The sequence below is a fragment of the Dermochelys coriacea genome, chromosome 1 (genome assembly GCF_009764565.3).
Source record: "Dermochelys coriacea isolate rDerCor1 chromosome 1, rDerCor1.pri.v4, whole genome shotgun sequence".
In the NCBI taxonomy this organism is placed as follows: Eukaryota; Metazoa; Chordata; order Testudines; family Dermochelyidae; genus Dermochelys; species Dermochelys coriacea.
In genome coordinates this window covers 116,727,929-116,746,542 of record NC_050068.2, presented here as the reverse complement: position 1 = coordinate 116,746,542, position 18,614 = coordinate 116,727,929, and the positions used below count along the sequence as shown (strand labels likewise).

The following is an 18,614-nucleotide window of genomic DNA, read 5'->3' as shown; positions in this document are numbered from 1 at the left end:
AACGAAAAATTTTCAAAATTATTGGCAGCTCTGCAGAAAGGAAACAAATAAGAGTTAGTTAACGTTTTTTATGTTTATCCAAGTCAGTCATTATCAGAAATATCAATAGCATTAAAATGGCGGATACCACAGTTAAATTTCTGTTTACTGTGTTATATGGTTCTTAAACTAGAAAAGAAGAAAGTGTCTTATATATGTTGAAAAGAAACAAATCCTTTAAAGAGTATTTTTGGCTTCTCCTGGCCTGGGCCACAATCCTGCAAAGATTTATGCACATGCTTAACTTTAGTCACTTGAATAACCCATTGGCTTCATCACTCATGCAGATTAAATTAAGCATGTGACTGTTTCCAGGATTTGAACCTTTGTGTGTTGGAGACAACAGGTAACATTTTTGAAAGTGCCTAAGTCCCATTTTTACAGTTATTTAGGCACTTAAGGCCAGGTTTGCAAAGGTATTTAGGCACCTAAAGATGCAGATAAGTGTCTAGTGGGATTTTCAAAAGTGCTTTAGTCACTTAGGACTAGATTCACAAAGGGAGTTAGGTGCCTAGCTGCCTCTTTGGGCACCTAAATCTCAGAATCAGGCCCTACCGGGATTCACAAGCCCCCCACCCTCCCCAGCTGCCACCAAACCCTATTGGTGTCAAACTTGCTCAGTGCCTGAGTTTTTGCATTAAAAGTTCTGTAGGCACCTATGTTTCCACCTCTGCGCATGTGTACTGCAGCCTCACGTTAGGTGTCTGTATGCCTAAACTCTGGAGTAATGCACAAACCAGAGGAGGATAGGTGCTTCTCCACCTAACTCTCCTGCAGGCCCAATCCAATCCGCTTACTGGATCAGGCCTCACACAAAACTGGGGGAGGAGAAAGAGGAGGAGGAGCTCCCTCATAACCTTTAGCCCAGTGGCTAGGGTACTTATCTGGGCTGTGGGAGTTGTCCAGCTTAACTCCCCTCTGTCCCTGAGAGGAGAAGGGATTAGAACAGGGATCCTCTGGCTCTCGGGTGAACGTTCCAGCCATTGGCTACGGGGTATTCTGATGTGGGGCTTAGTTTCGCCTGTTGAAGCTGTTCCACTGTGGATAAATAATTAAAGGGTCATTTGGCCAGAGAGAGTGAAAGCACACGAGCTGAGAATTGCTCAGTTATAGTCTGCTGTTTAGGACACCTAGTGTCCACCAGGGATGAGGGAGACCCAGGGTCCTGTCCTTCTCCTTCAGTGCCTCTTTAATTATATGGAACAATGGAACAGCTTCAACAGGAGAGTGAGGGAACCCCAGTATCAGAATGTCCCATAGCTCAGTGACTAGGGTACTCACCTGAGAAATGGCAGATTCCCTTTTCCCCCACAAGGGGAGGGAGGACTTGAAACAGGGGTCTTGCACATCCCAGGTGAGTATCGTGCCACTGAACTAAAAGCTACGTGGGAGCTCCTCTTTCTTCTCCCCTCTGGATTGTTGCAGAAAACAACATAGGAATTTAATTTCAAGGGAGTTCAGAGCTGAGAATCCAAAGCAGAGGGAGGTTCCTCTATCCAGTGTGGATTTGGGTGTCAAACTCTTTAAGCTTGAGAAAGGTGGGGCTTAGGACACAACCCTCTCCTCAGCATCTCCCATAGGCTGGCTTGACTGGGGAACTGACTGTGAATGCTGGTGATTTCTAGTTGTCTAACAGTTAGGTGTTGTGACACACAGCACCACTATGGCTAAGTTCCTTTGCGAATCTAGCTCGTAGGAGTTTAACTGAGCTCCCATAGACTTTCAGTGGGAATTAGGCACCTAACCAGCTTTGATGCTTATATAAATTTTACTGGGTGGACCTAGGTGCCTAAATAGTTTTATAAATCTGGCCCTTAGGAGCCAAAGCCCATTGATTTTCAATGAGACTTAGCCACTGGAGTGCTTACATCACTTTTGAAGATAGGACTTGGGCTCCTAAGTCTCTTAGGCACTTTTGAAAATGTTACCAATGTTTTAAATTAAAAATCTCTCAATCTGGTGAACAGACATTTCCTTTCTTAAAAAACCCCAAAACAAATAAACTCTGTGTCATAAAAATAAGCATTTCCATGTCACCTCAATTTTCCCTTTGACTATTGTCTTCATCTTTCCTCAGGTGTTTTTGTTTTGACTCAGATCATTAACATGTTCCGGACAATTCCTCTAACTTTCAAGGACCAGTTCATTATTGCCTATGGAGGTCTCCGAGGAGCCATCTGTTTTTCTCTTGTATTTCTGCTTCCTGCTGCTGTGATCCCCAGAAAGAAACTGTTCATTACTTCTACTATTGTGGTGATATTCTTTACTGTTTTCATTCAGGTGAGAACTGTCCTCCTGTCAGGTTTTGTTTCCCAGATGTTTTGTGAAGAAGCATTTGAGAAGAAAATCAAAATGTTTAATCTGCCTGAATGAGCCTTTTTCAGAGGGTTTTGTCACATGACCATACCTAAAAATGCAGTGTAGCCAGCAGCCAGGCAGCAAAGGTGTGTCAGGTATTTATTAACAGCTTATGTTAATGTGTAAATAGCATTAAAATAAAAAGAAGACATTTCCTTCATAAGTAAATGTTAAAAGCCAACACAGCATGTTGGGCAAGCCAGAAGTTGGTGCCTTCTCTTAAAATAACCAACTGAGGATAAATACTAACCAGAAATTTCACTGTCACCTACTCTTGGATATTAGTTTCCATATTACTATTTAGTCAGCCCTGAATTTTAATTTCTAAAACAATAGCTGATGGAGAATGTAGCAAATCTGTGTTTGAATTATGAAAGATTTTCTTCTGGTTTCAAAAGCTGATTGTTTTTCTTCATTGTGGAATTCTTGAAAAACTTTTACTGGAAAAAAATGGTTGCCGTTAGCAAGTGCCATGTCACTAAGAGGATTTGTCAGATGAATGCATCCTTTTTTTATGGACATCAATCCTAGTCTGGAGATTCCCTTCATTTCTGATTTGCTAGGGGACTGTGTTATGTGAGAGAGCACTTTGCCGACTAAATGAAACACTTGCTAATTACAGGGGTGAATTCATATTTGAAACTACTGTACCATACTTGTCTTTGGGGAACCGAGGACCCTCAGGCTGGTTGTCACAGTTTTGACTGAAAAAAAAGAAGGCATATGACTGAAATGTATGTCTCTATTTCTTTATGTCTATGAGTAAACAAGGATTTTTTTTTCTGTTTTCTGTACAGGGAATAACAATTCGCCCACTGGTGGAGTTTCTTAATGTTAAAAGATCGAATAAAAAGCAGCCAGCTGTCAGTGAAGAAATTTACAATCGGGTATGCCATAACTTCAGCATTATAGGGTGAAATCCTGGTTCTATAGAAGGCAATTGCAAAGCTCCCATTGACTTCAGTAGGACCAGATTTGACCTGTAATGAGCCTGTGCCACAAGGAGATAAACTTTCTTTTATATATATATTTGCCTTTGGATTGTTCATTTTCTAAATCGTTGATCTGCTGTGCTAAAATTACATTCCTTTTACTCTTTATATATGAATTTGCTGCAGTTTTAGGACTTGCCTATGCTAGAACAGTGGCACATGTTTAACTAAACTGATATCAACTTCAACTAGTGAAACCAGTGCAAACCCTAATGTAGATACACTTAAACACGTTTAACCCTACTTTACATCAATTTCTCTCTGAATCTAAGATTCGTACTCCCATAGTTAGGTGCCTAAATACATTTGTGAATCCCACTCTAGTTCCATCACAATTTGTAACGTATTTACCCACAGCACATCTTGGAGCAGTAGAGAAGTGCTATTATCTCCATTTTACAAATGGAAAACTGAAGCACAGAGCGATGAAGGCTCAGATCCTCAAAGGTGTTTGGGCACCTAACTCCAGTTGATTTCAGTGGAATTTAGGAGCTTAAATGCTTTTAAGGGCCTAAGCCTGATGATATGTCTACACTGCATCTAGGAGCGAGCCTCCGAGCCAAGTCCACAGACCTGTGTTAGCGAGGATCACATTAGTATACTAAAAATAGCTGTGTAGACTTTGCTGCTCGGGCTGGAGCTCAGGCTCTTAAGCCTCTCCCACACACCCCAGTTTGAGAGCCCAAGTTACAACATCAAAGCAACGGCTATACAGTTATTTTTATACACGCTAGCATGAATCCCGCTAACAAAAATCTGTGCACCTAGGCTGTGAGGCTTGTTTCTAGATGCAATGTAGATGTACCCTAAGTGACTTGCCCCAAGGTCACACAGGAAGTTGGTGGTGGAGTAGCACATTGAAGCCAGGTCTCTTGAGTCCTAGGCTAGTGCCTGAATCACTCGACAATCCTTCCAGTCAACCTAAAGCAATTTCAACACAGATTAAGCTGGTTTAAGTGCATCTAATTAACCCTTGCAGTCCCTTCTAACCCTGTGGTTCTATGATTCTACTTTACAGATTTGCACTGTTTTAACTCGATTGACTTTTGAATTGATTGAGTTAAACTGGTGCAACTTTTCTAATATAGACAAGACTTTAGTGATTTAACTAAGCTATTGTTAAAATGTCATATCTAAGAGCAAGCTAAATGATGTCTGTGGGAATTCATAATGAATCTGTATTTTTGCCTTTAGTTCTTTGATCATGTGAAGACTGGAATTGAAGATGTGTGCGGACACTGGGGTCACAACTTTTGGAAAGATAAGTAAGAATGTTATTTAAAACTCTTCACTGTAGAAGGGAGACTAAGTTGGCTGAGTGGATGAGCTGGCCCACCAACCGCAAAAACAGCCAGTCAGACAGCAGATTGATGCCTCAGGGTTTTACTCCTGTTTGCTTTGGTTTTAGCATGTGTGGGTTACACAGTGAGACAAAATAGTTTTACAAAACTACAAGAAAACAGAACAAAAACCTAAGGCTGGGTAAAAAACCCAGACCTCTGACCCACAGCTATGGAATTCCATCACCTCAAACTATTCTGGTTGTTTTTGCAATGTTTTCTGTATGGCTTTTGAGAGTTTCTGTAAACCTGTAGTGTCCAGCCTGCTTTGCTATTCCAGCCTGTTTGTAATGTTGAAGCACAAGGTTAGCTCCTTGCTTGGTGGAAACCAATCAGAATCCTTTGACTCTTATCACAGGAAGACTCAGAAACTAGTTGACTTTGAGGTGCCTGAAAGAGTTGAATATCTGAACAGCAGATTGTCTGTTGTCTGGTTCTTGATGGTTTTATTTCAAACTTAGTAAGGAGAAGGAGGATCAATAGTGGTTCAGTAAGCATCCAATTGCTGCACTAGAGGCGAGAACTTCTAACAAATTTGAATGTTCTTTTTCAGGGGGCCATTAAAAGTTCAGAGCATGAAAGGCAGTGAGTTCAAGCCAAGGCCTTTTTGTCGCTATTACAGTAATATTTACCACTCCCTTTGTCTTTTAGGCAAATGGCTAATTAAAAATAATAATTGTCAATAAGCCAACACAATTAAAAGCTAAAGGTCACTGTTAGAGGATAATTGTATGAGCCCAAATACAGACCTGTCCCAGCAAAAAGAAAGATTTACTTGATCTTTGATTACCTCATTCAATGATATTTGATAAACATGCCAGAAATCCATCCTGTAGGGAGTAACCTCCATCCCCATCACTGCAACTGTGGAATATTTGCTTTCCCGAACTATTTGTAACAGAAACTAACTAGTTGGGTTGGTTTGCCTCCCCCACAGGTTTAAAAAATTTGACAATAAGTTCCTGCGGAGACTTCTAATCCGGGAGAACCAGCCCAAATCGAGCATTGTTTCCCTGTACAAGAAGCTGGAAATCAAACACGCCATTGAGATGGCAGAAAGTGGGATGATAAGTACAGTCCCATCCTCAGATTCTCTCAAGTGAGTAAAGCCAGTGTGGCTAAACCTCCATGTAGGTGTGTGGGTTTATTATACTACACCATTTGTGTACAGGGATCATCTCTTCTTTAAGGTTGGTATCCTAGTGTTGCCTGACATTGACTATGCAATTACCATTTTCCCCACAATGAATCTGAAATGAATACCATCAGCGAGAGTGATGGCTGTAGCTTTGGGGTCGCATGGGCACTGCCCCACTAAGAGAAGTGAAGGGATTCATTGTTGCTCAGTTTCATCTTCAGCCCACAGAGACTGAAGGTGACCTTTGCTCTTCCAGGTTAGAGACCCTGATAGCACAAGTATCCCAGAGTGCAGCACATTCCCACAGGGAGCTGAGTCTAACTTCTGGCACAGTGCCTGGTCTTCTGAAAGCAGCTGGTACAGCCATGGCCGGATTTAGGGGCAGGCGACCACCCGGGGTGCTGGGCTTGGGGGCGCTGGGCTCAGGTTGTTGTAAGTTATTCAAAAGTTTAACAAATTGGGAATGTGTGTGTGTGTGTGTGGGGGGGGTCCATTTAGTCTAGGGCCAGCCCTGGGTACAGCAGCTGGAAAGGAGGTTTCAGGGGCACTTTGAAAAGTACCTCAATCAAATCTGTAGTTTAATCCAACTTGTATAGAATTTTGAGAGAGCATGACATTTTTGGGTGAGTTTTGAGCTTTGAGTTTTGAGTCAGCATTACACCCTTCATCTTGTAAAAAAAAAATCCCCCCATGTAAAATGTTGTTTTTATCTCTAAGGAAGAAAATTGGTAATTTTAATTTGTATGATCAGGTATTAAGCATTTTTCTCTCTCTCTCTCTCTCCCTTTTTTTTTCTACTTTGCAACAGTGACTATCTGTTGGAAGATAAAGTAAGGCCACTTTCCCCTGCTGAAATGGATAATATGCGAGAAATATTAACAAAGAATCTCTATCAAATACGACATCGAGTAAGGGTGAAGTTATACTTAATAGAATGTCCCACATCAGTTTTGAATGTAAAGGTTATCTGTAAAATCTATTCTCAGACCAGATTCTCAGCTGGGTGAAAATCAGTGGAACTCCATTTGGATTTATTCCAGTTGAGGATCTGTCTCTTTTATGTTCACAATAAGCCATATGGGCTTTACTGGTGTTTATACCTTTGTATGGCTGCTAAATATTATTGTTACATTACATCCAGCTTATTTACTTTACTTTTGAAGGGTCATGTGCACACAGCCCCATGAAACCAAACTCCAGTTTTGTCCCAGTTCTGTCATGCCAGTGTTTTGGTCAGCTCTTGATGTGAGATTGCTCTGCTCATTTTCAGTGGTTGTGTGGTTGTTTCTATTGAGAGTACGAATTGATGAGCTGAGAAAGTCGCGAACTAAAAGAAAAAAGGACACTGTACTTACACCCTCCTGTGGCTAAAATGGCTTGTGTGTCTATGTTTTTGGAAGGTGTTCAAATGAGGAGCTGGCTGGAGCTGAAAATATTCTCTCCCTTTGGTGGCTAATCATATCATCTTCAAACGAGTGTCCTCTATTGACACATTGAATGAGCTAGTGTGAACCTGGCATAAACACTGTATTAAGCCATTTCCCCCCAATTCTTTTTCATGATAAATATTGGCAGATTTAACAAAGGCACGTGCCGAACAGAACGCCTGCAGAACAGATGACTAAAGAAACATTGACCTAATTACTCAGATTGTTCTTGATCAATGTTTAGTGTGATTTGGTTTGCAAGATATTTGTGACGCTTAATAGAATATTAAAGCAAAGAGTGCACTTTATGCTGCTTGTAAATCTTCAGTGCATTTGCCATTGTGCTTACCACTGCCTTTATTTTTCAGACAATGTCATATAACAGACACAGCCTGGCTGCAGATGCAAGTGAAAAACAGGCCAAAGAAATTCTTATTCGTCGCCGGCACAGCCTGAGGGAGAGTGTAAAGAAAACCTGCAGCCTGTCTAGGGACAAACCGGTATTTGCATTTTAGTATGTTTGTAGAAAAGAACTCGTCATAGCTAAGTATCATGCAAAATGTCCCCCTGAAACACAGGAAAACTTGAATGTGCAAGGGAACATGTAAAAATCAGTCCTTTGTAATACTGACACTTAGGCTCTGATCTTGCACCTTGTTCTGTGCACGAGCCCTGGAGCTTGTGTGAAGCCCCATTTATCTCCACAGAACTCCATGCAGTTGTATCTGGGTGGAACATGTTGTAGGGTGAGGTTCTATTGTTATCCAAAATGTCCACAAAAAGAACTTCACAAACTCCACACACAGCACTACAGACACACAGTAAGAAGGTGCAGCTGTATGTTAATAGAGCCTGCTTGGCTGAGATAGACAGTGGCACTGAGGCAGAAAATCTGTCCATAAGATGCTCCGCAACAATGTAAAGAGGAGAAATTTTGACCAAGCTCACCAGACCAACCCCCTCATTTGAAAAGTGCCAGGCGTTCTGCAATATCCACAGAGGGCATATAAAATCTCCAGCTTTGAGGAGGCACATAAAGGACCCCTTTCCCCACCAAGTAAATTGCATGGTATGCAATTTATTCTGCTTCAAATGATGCGAAGGGCTGAGTCAACCTGTACTGAAATAATCACAAACTTCAGGTCATATCTGAAAGACGAGGGGGAAGGGTCTTCCAGTAGAGGCCACACTGGCAGCTGCTTTGAAATCAATCCATCTACCCACTTTAGGAGAATGGATAATTAACTATTCTTTGAATATTTATTGTTGCATTCCATGGTTACTTGGTAATTACTGTACTCAATGTTACAGCTGAGATCAGAGTGACATGTGCAAGAATCACTGTACTTGGTTATCATCATTATTGAGGCTACCATGGCATTTAGTGTATTACTGAATCTTGTTCTGGAATCACAATATTTTTCTGTCACTGCAGCCATGGCTACACATTGCCTTGGTCAAGCAAATAACTGATTTACTATCCAGGGATGCCAGAGAGAAATACAGGACAAAGAAATGTTGTGGGCAGGAAAAGGAACAGGAGGTCCGAGTCAGATTGTCAAAATGCACAGACAGTAATTTTTAAAATAATTTTTCTTAAATAATGCTGGATTTTTTCTTTTTTTTTTACTTAACCAATATGCCTTCAGCTCAGTGCTCATGCGTAGCACTGCAGTATCCAGAGGACAAATGTCTGATAGGAAATAGATTTCAATTTCAAGTTTCTTTTGGCTACACAATGAGTGGGATGGGTAGACAGGGAAAGAGGGCAGATTTTAAAAGTTATATAAAAAAATCTCTTGACAGTGATTAACAAACTGGATTCACTTGAGAAATTGCAGATAAAAAATTAAGAGTCCTATGCAGTAAGCTACCTACCACCAGTTGCTGACTGTCTTCAACACTGATTTTAATGGCTCAGCGCCTTGCAGGAGCTAGGTCGTTAGGCTCTGCTCTTGCAAACACTTACATGTGTTTAACTCAATGCAATGAGTTGCCCCATAACCTCACTGGGATTACTCACATGTATCAAGTTACTCAGATATATAGGTGATTACAGGATCAGGGTCTCGATTTATTCCTGCTCTTAGAGTTTGTAAGCCAACTTTCAACTTTGAGCTAATTTTAATAAATGAGTAATAAAGTTCTAAACAGGGATTGTGTACAGAAAGACTTTGGGTTTTCCTACATTAGCAAAAGTGGTCCAGGAAAGGTTGGGGTTAATGAACATGTAACTAACTCTGACCTATCCAGACCTTTTCTCTAGTATAGATGCATATTAATATATTTTATTTCGGTTTAGCCGGCTGACATTAACCTTAGGCTTCCCATTGGGTAGGGCAGGCCTCAGCCAGCTAAACTGAGGCAAAAGATTAACCCGGGTCGGTGGTGGGAAAAGATCGTGATTAACTATCATGTGTTTGCTAACCTCAACCTAATCTTCAGCTCTTTTCCTAAGGTAGACAAACTCTTTCAGACATCTCGCTTGTGTTTCTGGTGTTCATTATATGATATTTCACTCTACTATAATTTAACACTTCCTGCATTTATTTATACAGGCTCTCTCCAAAACAACACGGTTTCTGTCCCTGCCTAAAGACGCTAAACTGCCAGAGAAATTACGAATAAGGAATAAAACATCTTTTAGAGGTAATGCAACATGTTCTGATACCAAAGGCAGCACGGCCTACTATATTGCATATTTGGGATGGACAGACTCCACAGATAGGGCCACATTTACCCATATGAGTAATCCTTATACGTGCAAGCCATTGCATTCACATCAATGTGATTACTCACATGAGTAAGGACTACTTGCTTGAGTGAGGGTTTGCTGGATTGTGCCCATATCCTTGCTCCTAAACTCCAGATTCAGTAACTTCTTCAGTTGTTTTTCAGACCTCTGCACTATTCAGCTGAAAAGGAAGTATTTTTGTAATGTCACTTTAGAGCAGTTATGCCCATATTTTTCCTGTCACTTCTCCTCCCCCCCCACCAATGTTCCCTCTAATTTTTGACAGGCCATGTGTGCAAAAATTTTCTTCTGTGCAAATTTTTGAAGCTTAGAAGGAACAGTGCCCGCAACCCCCTTACCAGGAATGGAATCTGTTCACACCAAGCCCCCATTATTGCAGAGGAGTACTGCAGTCTCAGCAGAGGAGCTTGGGCTGAAGGTGGTGCTGGGGGCTGAACTGGGGATGGGGGAGGGGCTGGCCTGGGGGTGGAGAAGGAATAAGGGCAAAGCTGGGCGTGGAGTGGAGCTGTGGCTGAGGGCGGAGTTGGGCTGGGAGCAGCGTGGGGCTGGATGGCACTCCCTTCCTGACCCCTGTGGAAGCTGGCCCGCTGCATGCCCCCCCCGAATGTTCCTCCGTGCCAGTCTAGGTGGGGCGTGCCCCACGATTTGGGGACCACTGCCTAAGATGGTACTGTGTTACTTTGCCATTACAAATACTGCTCTTATGGGGCTATTAAGACATGCTAGTGCTAATTAAAAATTAAGATGAAATAAGTTATTGATAATTAGCTGAATTAATTAGAAGTGGCTTTTTTGCTCCAATAAAGTTTGGTGGTGGCAGAATATATTTAATTGGGGGCAAGCTAGGGGGGAATGGTGAGAACAAGAGCCTGGACCCTGTGGGTGAAATCCTGGCCCTGTGGAAGCCAGTGGGAGTTCTGCCATTGACTGCAATGAGCCCAGGATTCCACTCTCTGTATTCTGTGGGTGAGAGTAAGATAAACGTGGTCACATCATTTGAAAAGGGAGTCAGAAGAAACAACACAAATAAGTAAATCAGCGCAACAAAGATTTGAAAAGCAAAATATTTAGGCCTTGATTCACATGTCTTCAAAATACAAACACCTTTTCCCCATGATTCCCTTTTTCTTAATGCCAAGGGATATCTGCATTTAAGGCCCAATCCTGCAAACCCTTACCCATGAGAGTAGTCCTTACATAACTACTCCCCTAAAAGTCAGTGAGATTTTGCATGGTAGCAGTTCTGTACCACTGAAGTCAGTAAGAGATTATGATTTAGTTCAGTGGGAACAGGCACATATGAGTCAAGCCTAATTCTGTGAGTGAAGGTTTGCAGGATTGGGCTCCTGTTGTGTTTCAATGTCTATAGACTTTCTCTGTTTATATGTTCACCATAGGGATTATCCCCTTTAAAGATTTCCATGGTGTTAGATGCTAACATCTGGCCTGCTTCTCCTTTCACCCAAAACTTGGATGCTAAAAATGAATATCTTGTCTGCATTACAACCCATACATGGCAGATAAGAGTCATTGTCACAGGCATTGGAAATAATGAAATCTTAGATCCACAGACTATTGTCCAAAGAGAACACCTAGTCCAAACCAGGTGAACAGTAGCCATAACCAGTGGCTAGGTCATTGAACATCTGGCAGGAGTTAGGACACTCACAGTCTATTCCCAACTTTGCCACTGACTTTGGGCACATCAATGTGTCTTTCTGTGCCTCAGTTTCTCAATCTGCAAAATGGGGATACTACTTACTCTCTTTTGTAAAGTGCTTTTTGTGCTATAAATGAAGCACTATTAACAAGCTGAGTGTTATTATGGCAGCTGGCCCAGAACACTGGTCAGTGAATGAATTTGACTCCCTCTGGGTGATATGTCTTTCTGGACGTTGTAGTGTATTTCTCAGTGTTTGCCAAACCAGTGTTTAGGCATTTGGTTTCTCACCAAAATTTTTTTAATATTCCATGGAAAGTAGACAGCCTTTGTGAAAAATTTCGTTTTGTTGAAATCTGAGTTTTCCATAGAAAAATGGTTTCAATGGAACATCTCTGGCTTGCCCTCTATATTATTTTTATTATAATTTATAAGTAGATAGAATGAGCTCCGTCTGATTCTCTTCCATGTAAAGTAACAATCAAGAGCTACCCCTGGAAAGATGCAATACATTTAGATTAAAAAGAAAAGGAGTACTTGTGGCACTTTAGAGACTAACAAATTTATTAGAGCATGTCTCTAAGGTGCCACAAGTACTTCTTTTCTTTTTATGGATACAGACTAACATGGCTGCTACTCTGAAACCTACAATTAGATTCAGTGACATTTCCAGACCATACTGCCCACCGTAATTAGTGGAGTATGACCCCCCCACAAGTTTAGCGATGGACCTTGTCCTTGCAAGTTGGTAATTATGTCTTTGCTCTCCTGGAGTGTAGTGATGCCTTTTATTCTGTAGCTCTGTCTACAGAGGTCATCCACTGTCACCTAGAATTAAATATTGAAAAGGAAATGTGCCTCAAGATTATTCAATTGTCAAAAAATATATAATTTGACACATTTAGAAAAAAAAGAAATAAGCCTGCCACCAGAGATGGAGGAAGGTTTTCTTTCTGTGAAATTATGTGCATGGATGGACAATTATATGAGGATGTATTTTATTGACCTCTTCCTCCTTTGTCCAAGAGAAATGCTGTGAAGAGTACTAATGCGAACCATTCCTATGACAGTCCCACAATGTACTCCTCTTAAATACTATTAAAAATAGTTTTAAAGCACCATAACTGACTTAAGTATAGGAAATACCACAATTCATTTGTAAATAGTAAATGCTATAAAATATGGAAGTATTAAAATTATGGAAAGTATGCAAATATTGAGGAAAATATTAAGAAATTTAAAGGAATGCTGCTAAATGGAAAATCATTTTGATCTATATCTATCTATCTTCAGGAATATTATCAACTTAAACTACCAGACAGTGACCATTTAAGATTATTTGTTGACAGATTACCACAGCTTTCATTGAGACAATTTGTACTCTTCCCTGGGGAGACCAATGAGAAGGGGTTTGAGGGATTGGAAACTGTAAGATTTACTGCATGGTATTTCCTTGACATTGTCCCTTCTGGTGGCGTAGAGAGGAGGAGACATGAACTACCACCTCCACAGATCCCCAGGGAAGATCCTTTGTCTGGTGGAGGGTTGGTCCCTTCATGCTGCTTCTCTGGACTTCGTCCACCCTGGGCCATGCAGGTCCTTCAGGGAGAAGTGTGCATGCACAGAGGCTGACTTAATAGTGATTTGAGTACTATTTACTTAGGCAAGGATGCCCACTGTAATAACGGCTGCACAGAGAGAGCAAAACATCGCAAAGAGCAGCTCATCCACCCATACAAACCCTACCAAAGCAATATCTGTGGAACATTCCCAGTGGGAGTTCTTCAGGGCTGGGGAGGGAGTAAATACACCAGATCTGACACTTTCCCAGTATGGACACTGCTACACTTTGAGCTGGAGATATAAATTCCAGCTTGAGGAGACATACCGTCCAAGCTAGCTAGTGTGCTAAAAATAGAAATCTAGCCATGACGCCATGGGAGGGGCTAGTTGTCCAAGTACATGCCTAGTATTTCAGATGGGATTATACCGGGGGAGCTAGCTCATCCCACTGCTCACACTGTGGCAGCGACACTATTTTTAGTGCATTAGCTCAATCAAAGCTAGTGTAGGTATGTCTCCCCGAGTTGGGAATTACACCTCCGGCTCGAAGTGTAGATGTAGCCTATGGATGCATCTACACTGCAATAAAAAATCCGGGTCACTGAGTCTAAGGGCCTGGGTCAGTTGGGCTCTGATACCCACCCCCATCACAAGTTTCAGAACTTAGGCTCCAGTCTGAGCCTGAATGTCTACGCTGCAATATTTAGCCCTATGGTCCAAGCCCTGCGACCCCACGTGCCCTTGGAGCCCCATTCACATGTCTGCATTCCCTTTCCCTCATGTAAGTGGAAGGGAGCAGATGGGACTGCTGTCTAGAACAACTGGAAATGTCACAAAAGCCTGTGAAAAATTCAGCCAACTGAGCACAAGTGCAAAATTCTATCTGTGCAAATTTCTGGGAAAACAGGCAAAATGGCTGTGAATTTCAAAATACAGATAAGCATTTTTATTTCTTGTGGTTGATACTGTGCATGGCTCAGTTATTTTGTTTTACAGCACTGTATAGCCAGTGATATTCTTCAACTAACATTTCAATTTTGTTTTAAATTAACAGTAGGGGGTGCTGACAGCAGTGACTCTGAATTGGAGCTTCCTACCACAGTGCTCAATTTAAAACCCAGAGCACAAAAAATTTTGCAAGACCAGAGCCAGCAGCAGCCACTGCAGCAATTTAGAATGGAGTGGAGAAATGAAGTTAATGGAGACCAGGATGGAAGGGTAGATCGCAGAGAAACGGACAATGAAGCTCGAGCATCCAGAGGGTTCAGGCAACCACTGCTATCGAGACCAAGATTTGGAACAGTGAGTGAAGAAAATTTGAATGAAGATGTTAGATCAACAAGACCAATGCCACCACCGCGAATAGTCAGGTGGTCATCAGAAGCTGAAAGGCATAAAAATAAATCTCCAAATCAGCCATACTGAAAACAGCTGAAGTAGAACTATCAATAATAAACTACAGATTTAAATTAGTATTCTAAACCATCTGACTGGACAATCGGATCTATTTTAAAAACTTGGCGTGGATCCTTTGGATTGCATGCCCATATAATTAACTGGATTAAATACTACAGCAAATACTAAACCCAAGATGCAAAAGAAAACATCTTTTATGAATAACTTTTAGCAATGCTCTGACAATTATGTTCTTTTTACTACTAAGGGGAAAATGTGCCTTTTATTACACCATCAGCTCTGGAACCAAATAACCCAAGTTTGATATTTAATTATCCAACTAAAAATGTTTTAAAAACTCATATAATGAAGAGAACTTTTAAAAATATTCTAGTACATTTAAGATGTTATTTATGATTGAATTTTACTTGTCTAGATCAGATTTTTAATGTGAATAGCACTGAAAATTGCACTATGCCCCTGTCCCATAAACCTTGCAAGACAAATACATTAATCACTGCAGATTATTGTTAGCATGGCCAGGATAGCAGGATGCGGTTAGGGATTGTGAAGGCTGGAACAGGGTCAGAAAAGGAAGACCTAGCTACAGAAGCAGATTCTGAAATACATTCAGTTCATGGGAAATGGGCGGTAAAGATAGGTGAAGGACACTAGCTCCAGAGTAATCCTATCAGCATTTTTCCCCCAGCATATAAGCATTTTCCCCCCAGCATATGAGCACCTTCAGTGCAATGAATGCCCTCAACTTTCATTCATCTCAATGGGAGTAGATAGCACTCAGCACCTATCAGGATTGGGCCCTCAGAGGAGTTGTTGCCTCCTCTGTCTCAGGTTTTGGCTGCTGTGGAAATGCAGCAGAATTGTTATAACACTCATCATACGCTGAGGGCGGATGGTGTCACGGTGAGGCCTGGCGTTGGATTCAGGAAATCTGGGTCCAGTTCTCAGCTCTGCTTATGACTTTGGGTGGCTCATTTGGTCTCATTGTATCCCCTCAGTAAAATGGGGATATTAGTCCTTCCTTTGTCTGTTTTGTCTTTTTCTAGATTGTAAACTCTGTGGGACAGGAACAATCTCTTGTTTTTGTTTGTACAGCATGTTGCACAATGGGGCCTCGGAGTCATTAGACACTACCATAAAATAAATTACTACTATTACTGCTGCTAAAACACCCATGTCTTTCTCATCTCAGTTTAGAGCAGGGCATTTTAGTTTTATTTATGTTTGAGGGTTGTTTTTTCGGTTTTTTTGGATGGCTCAAACTTTCCTAAATTTTGCTGCAGTTACTGTAATCCTTTTCTACTGTTCAGGTTATGCGGAGTTCTCGTGTCTGTCAAATGCAAATTCTGAATTGTGTGCAGATGGAAAGATGATCTTTTTAAAGTCTAAGTCAAAGGCCCACGTCAAGATAATTTCTCTACTGTGAGATGTTGATTTTTGCAAAAAGAACCGTGGCCATGTTTAGTTATTGTGGGAATCAGGCACGTGTGCATGACCATCTTTTTCTCTTTGGCTTATGATGGAATGAGGAGATGCTACAATGTTAATTTATACAAATAATTTTGAATTCATTTTTCAACAGCATCTTGGGTTTTTTTCCTTTTACATTTATTTGAATGATCAGCATATACTCCCCCACTTTCGTCATATCCGAATTAGAAATGAGCCTGTGCTGGAATTTTCACATTTGAATCCGGGTCCAAATTTTCCCCATCATGAGATTGTTCTGATTTGGGGGTTTGCATTAAGTTTGAATTGTGTCTTTAAAAAAAGATAACATTATGCATGTAGAAGGTTAGTTTGGTTTACTCACTCTCTCTTTCCCTTGCTGATAAGGACTAAATCAGCGACTTTTAACTGAGCAAGTCACTTAGGTCAGATTTCCAAAAGTGGCCCCTGATTTCTCACAACTCCTGAGAACCTGCATGTTCCACTGACTTCACCTGGAGTAGTGGGTACTCAGTGTGACCAAAAAGACAGCCCCAAGTGTTTAAATTGCACACCCAAAAACTGAGGCACCTAAAATTAGGGGCCATTTTCGGAAACTTGGGTCTTAACCTCTTGGTACTTCAATTACTTAATTTATAAAACAGGATGATGCTTATTTTTAAATGCATTTTGAGATCTATGAATGAAAAGCAGTAAGTAAACGCATACCATAGTTACAGACTCATATTTTGAAGTATGTTTCTTACTACCTTTTTCCCTACAGAGAGAAAGTAAATTGGAACATTATCTTTAAGACTTTCTAATCAGCACCTTCAGCTGCAGCCTGTAATGTGGATTTTATCTTTTGTTAGCCCATGTCAAAGAAAGTTTGTGGGTGTTGGGAAATTAGAAGCCAAATAAATGTTTGACTGTCGCCTAGCACCATCTATTGGCGGAAATGATGTATAGACTATAGACATGGTTTTCATTCCCTTCAAGAAAAACAAGTCTGCAATGACAGAATAATTTCTGTAACACAGAAGCAAAGGGAGAAATTTAGGGAGACAGAATTAAACTGAAGTTTGGCCAGGATGATGAAATTAACATACTTGTTCTTGTGAAAAATATTGTGGGATCTATAGCGACAGTGATCAGCACTTTGTTTACCTAACAAAGAGAATACTTCTTGCAGGTTAGCACAGATCCTCTAACAGGACATCACATTGGGGCATTAAATCCTTGGTCTAGTTCAGAGACAACTGGGACCTGAGTTCTGTAAGGTTAAGTAGTGGGGGCATATTTCAAAGATTGGAGACTGAAATGAAGGGCTGGGGGAAATTAGCCATCTGGTTATAATGAAAATTTTAAAATATTATCACTCAATTCACCAAGTACTTTCTGGAAGGCAAGATGTTGTAATTCTGCAGGATGTGATGGTGGATTGGAGTTAATTCATATACACAGTACACAAAAAATAAATCTGGTTGAACTTGAAAGCTTATAGCAGTATCCTTTCACATGTATGCAACATTCAGCTACATGGAATAAAAACATTAGCTTGATATTTCTCTGCAGTGAAATATTGTGTGTTGCTATTTAAAATATGATCAATAATTTCTGACTTAACATCCAATTGAATGCGTTCATGGCACCTGCTTCGAGCCATTGTTTCAACCTTACCTGCAGGCCTATTGAGTCAAGGCTGTGCTATCTTAAGTTCAGAAAGCTCTCTTTACAGTCATACAGACTAGAAATAATGATTAAACATGGAAGCTTCAAGAGGTGAATTGCAAAGCCAAAAAACCCCCCAAGACAAGACTCCAGGCAGAAGAAAAGCAGTGAGGTGTGACTCATGTGGATGGCAATAGTGAGAATGGCAAGATGACAAGCTTATTTTCCTAGGCACTGGAAATGGTGGCTCTGAACGCCCAGTCTCAGAACTTGCATTCCAACTCTTTCCCCTTTCTATCTTTGTTTCTCTTTTATCCAATGATGGCCCTGTCTTCGTGTGAAGCAGAGATCAAATCCCATTTGCCACTAAGTGAAAGCTGGCATCTCCAAAGATAGCATTTAGCAGCAACTACCTTCCGCAGAGGGGAATCCAAACCTTGCAGATGCAGATACTGCCAGGAATAACATGTTTCAGAGTAGCAGCCGTGTTAGTCTGTTTTCGCAAAAAGAAAAGGAGTACTTGTGGCACCTTAGAGACTAACATTTATCTGAGCATAAGCTTTCGTAAGCTACAGCTCTCTTCATCGGATGCATTTAGTGGAAAATACAGTGGGGAGATTTATATACACACACAGAGAACATGAAACAATGGGTTTTATCATACACACTCTAAAGAGAGTGATCACTTAAGATGAGCCATCACCAGCAGCAGGAGGTGGGAAAGGAGGAAAACCTTTCATGGTGACAAGCAAGGTAGGCCTAGGATGCTGAAAAAGCAAAAGAACAAATCCGCACAGACACACCCCTAGAACCCCGACCTGGGGTAT

General features: G+C 41.0%; 1 protein-coding gene and 1 long non-coding RNA gene across 2 annotated transcripts in view; one reads left to right on the top strand and one right to left on the bottom strand.

Moving 5' to 3' along the window:
- Positions 1-14,745, top strand: part of SLC9A2 (solute carrier family 9 member A2) — a 36,723-nt gene extending 21,978 nt beyond the window's left edge. The window contains exons 5-12 of the mRNA XM_038388019.1: positions 2,117-2,319; positions 3,195-3,284; positions 4,584-4,654; positions 5,667-5,828; positions 6,676-6,775; positions 7,663-7,794; positions 9,853-9,943; positions 14,327-14,745. Of these exons, the coding sequence (XP_038243947.1) occupies positions 2,117-2,319; positions 3,195-3,284; positions 4,584-4,654; positions 5,667-5,828; positions 6,676-6,775; positions 7,663-7,794; positions 9,853-9,943; positions 14,327-14,697 (1,220 nt within the window). The 3' untranslated portion in view covers positions 14,698-14,745. The remainder of the gene's footprint in view (positions 1-2,116; positions 2,320-3,194; positions 3,285-4,583; positions 4,655-5,666; positions 5,829-6,675; positions 6,776-7,662; positions 7,795-9,852; positions 9,944-14,326) is intronic.
- Positions 785-18,359, bottom strand: LOC122459855. The gene is made up of 3 exons (XR_006280820.1): positions 15,473-18,359; positions 14,373-14,376; positions 785-795 (listed from the first exon to the last, which is right to left on the bottom strand). It is a non-coding gene; the product is annotated as an uncharacterized LOC122459855 (long non-coding RNA).
- Between the last annotated feature and the right edge of the window lie 255 nt (positions 18,360-18,614).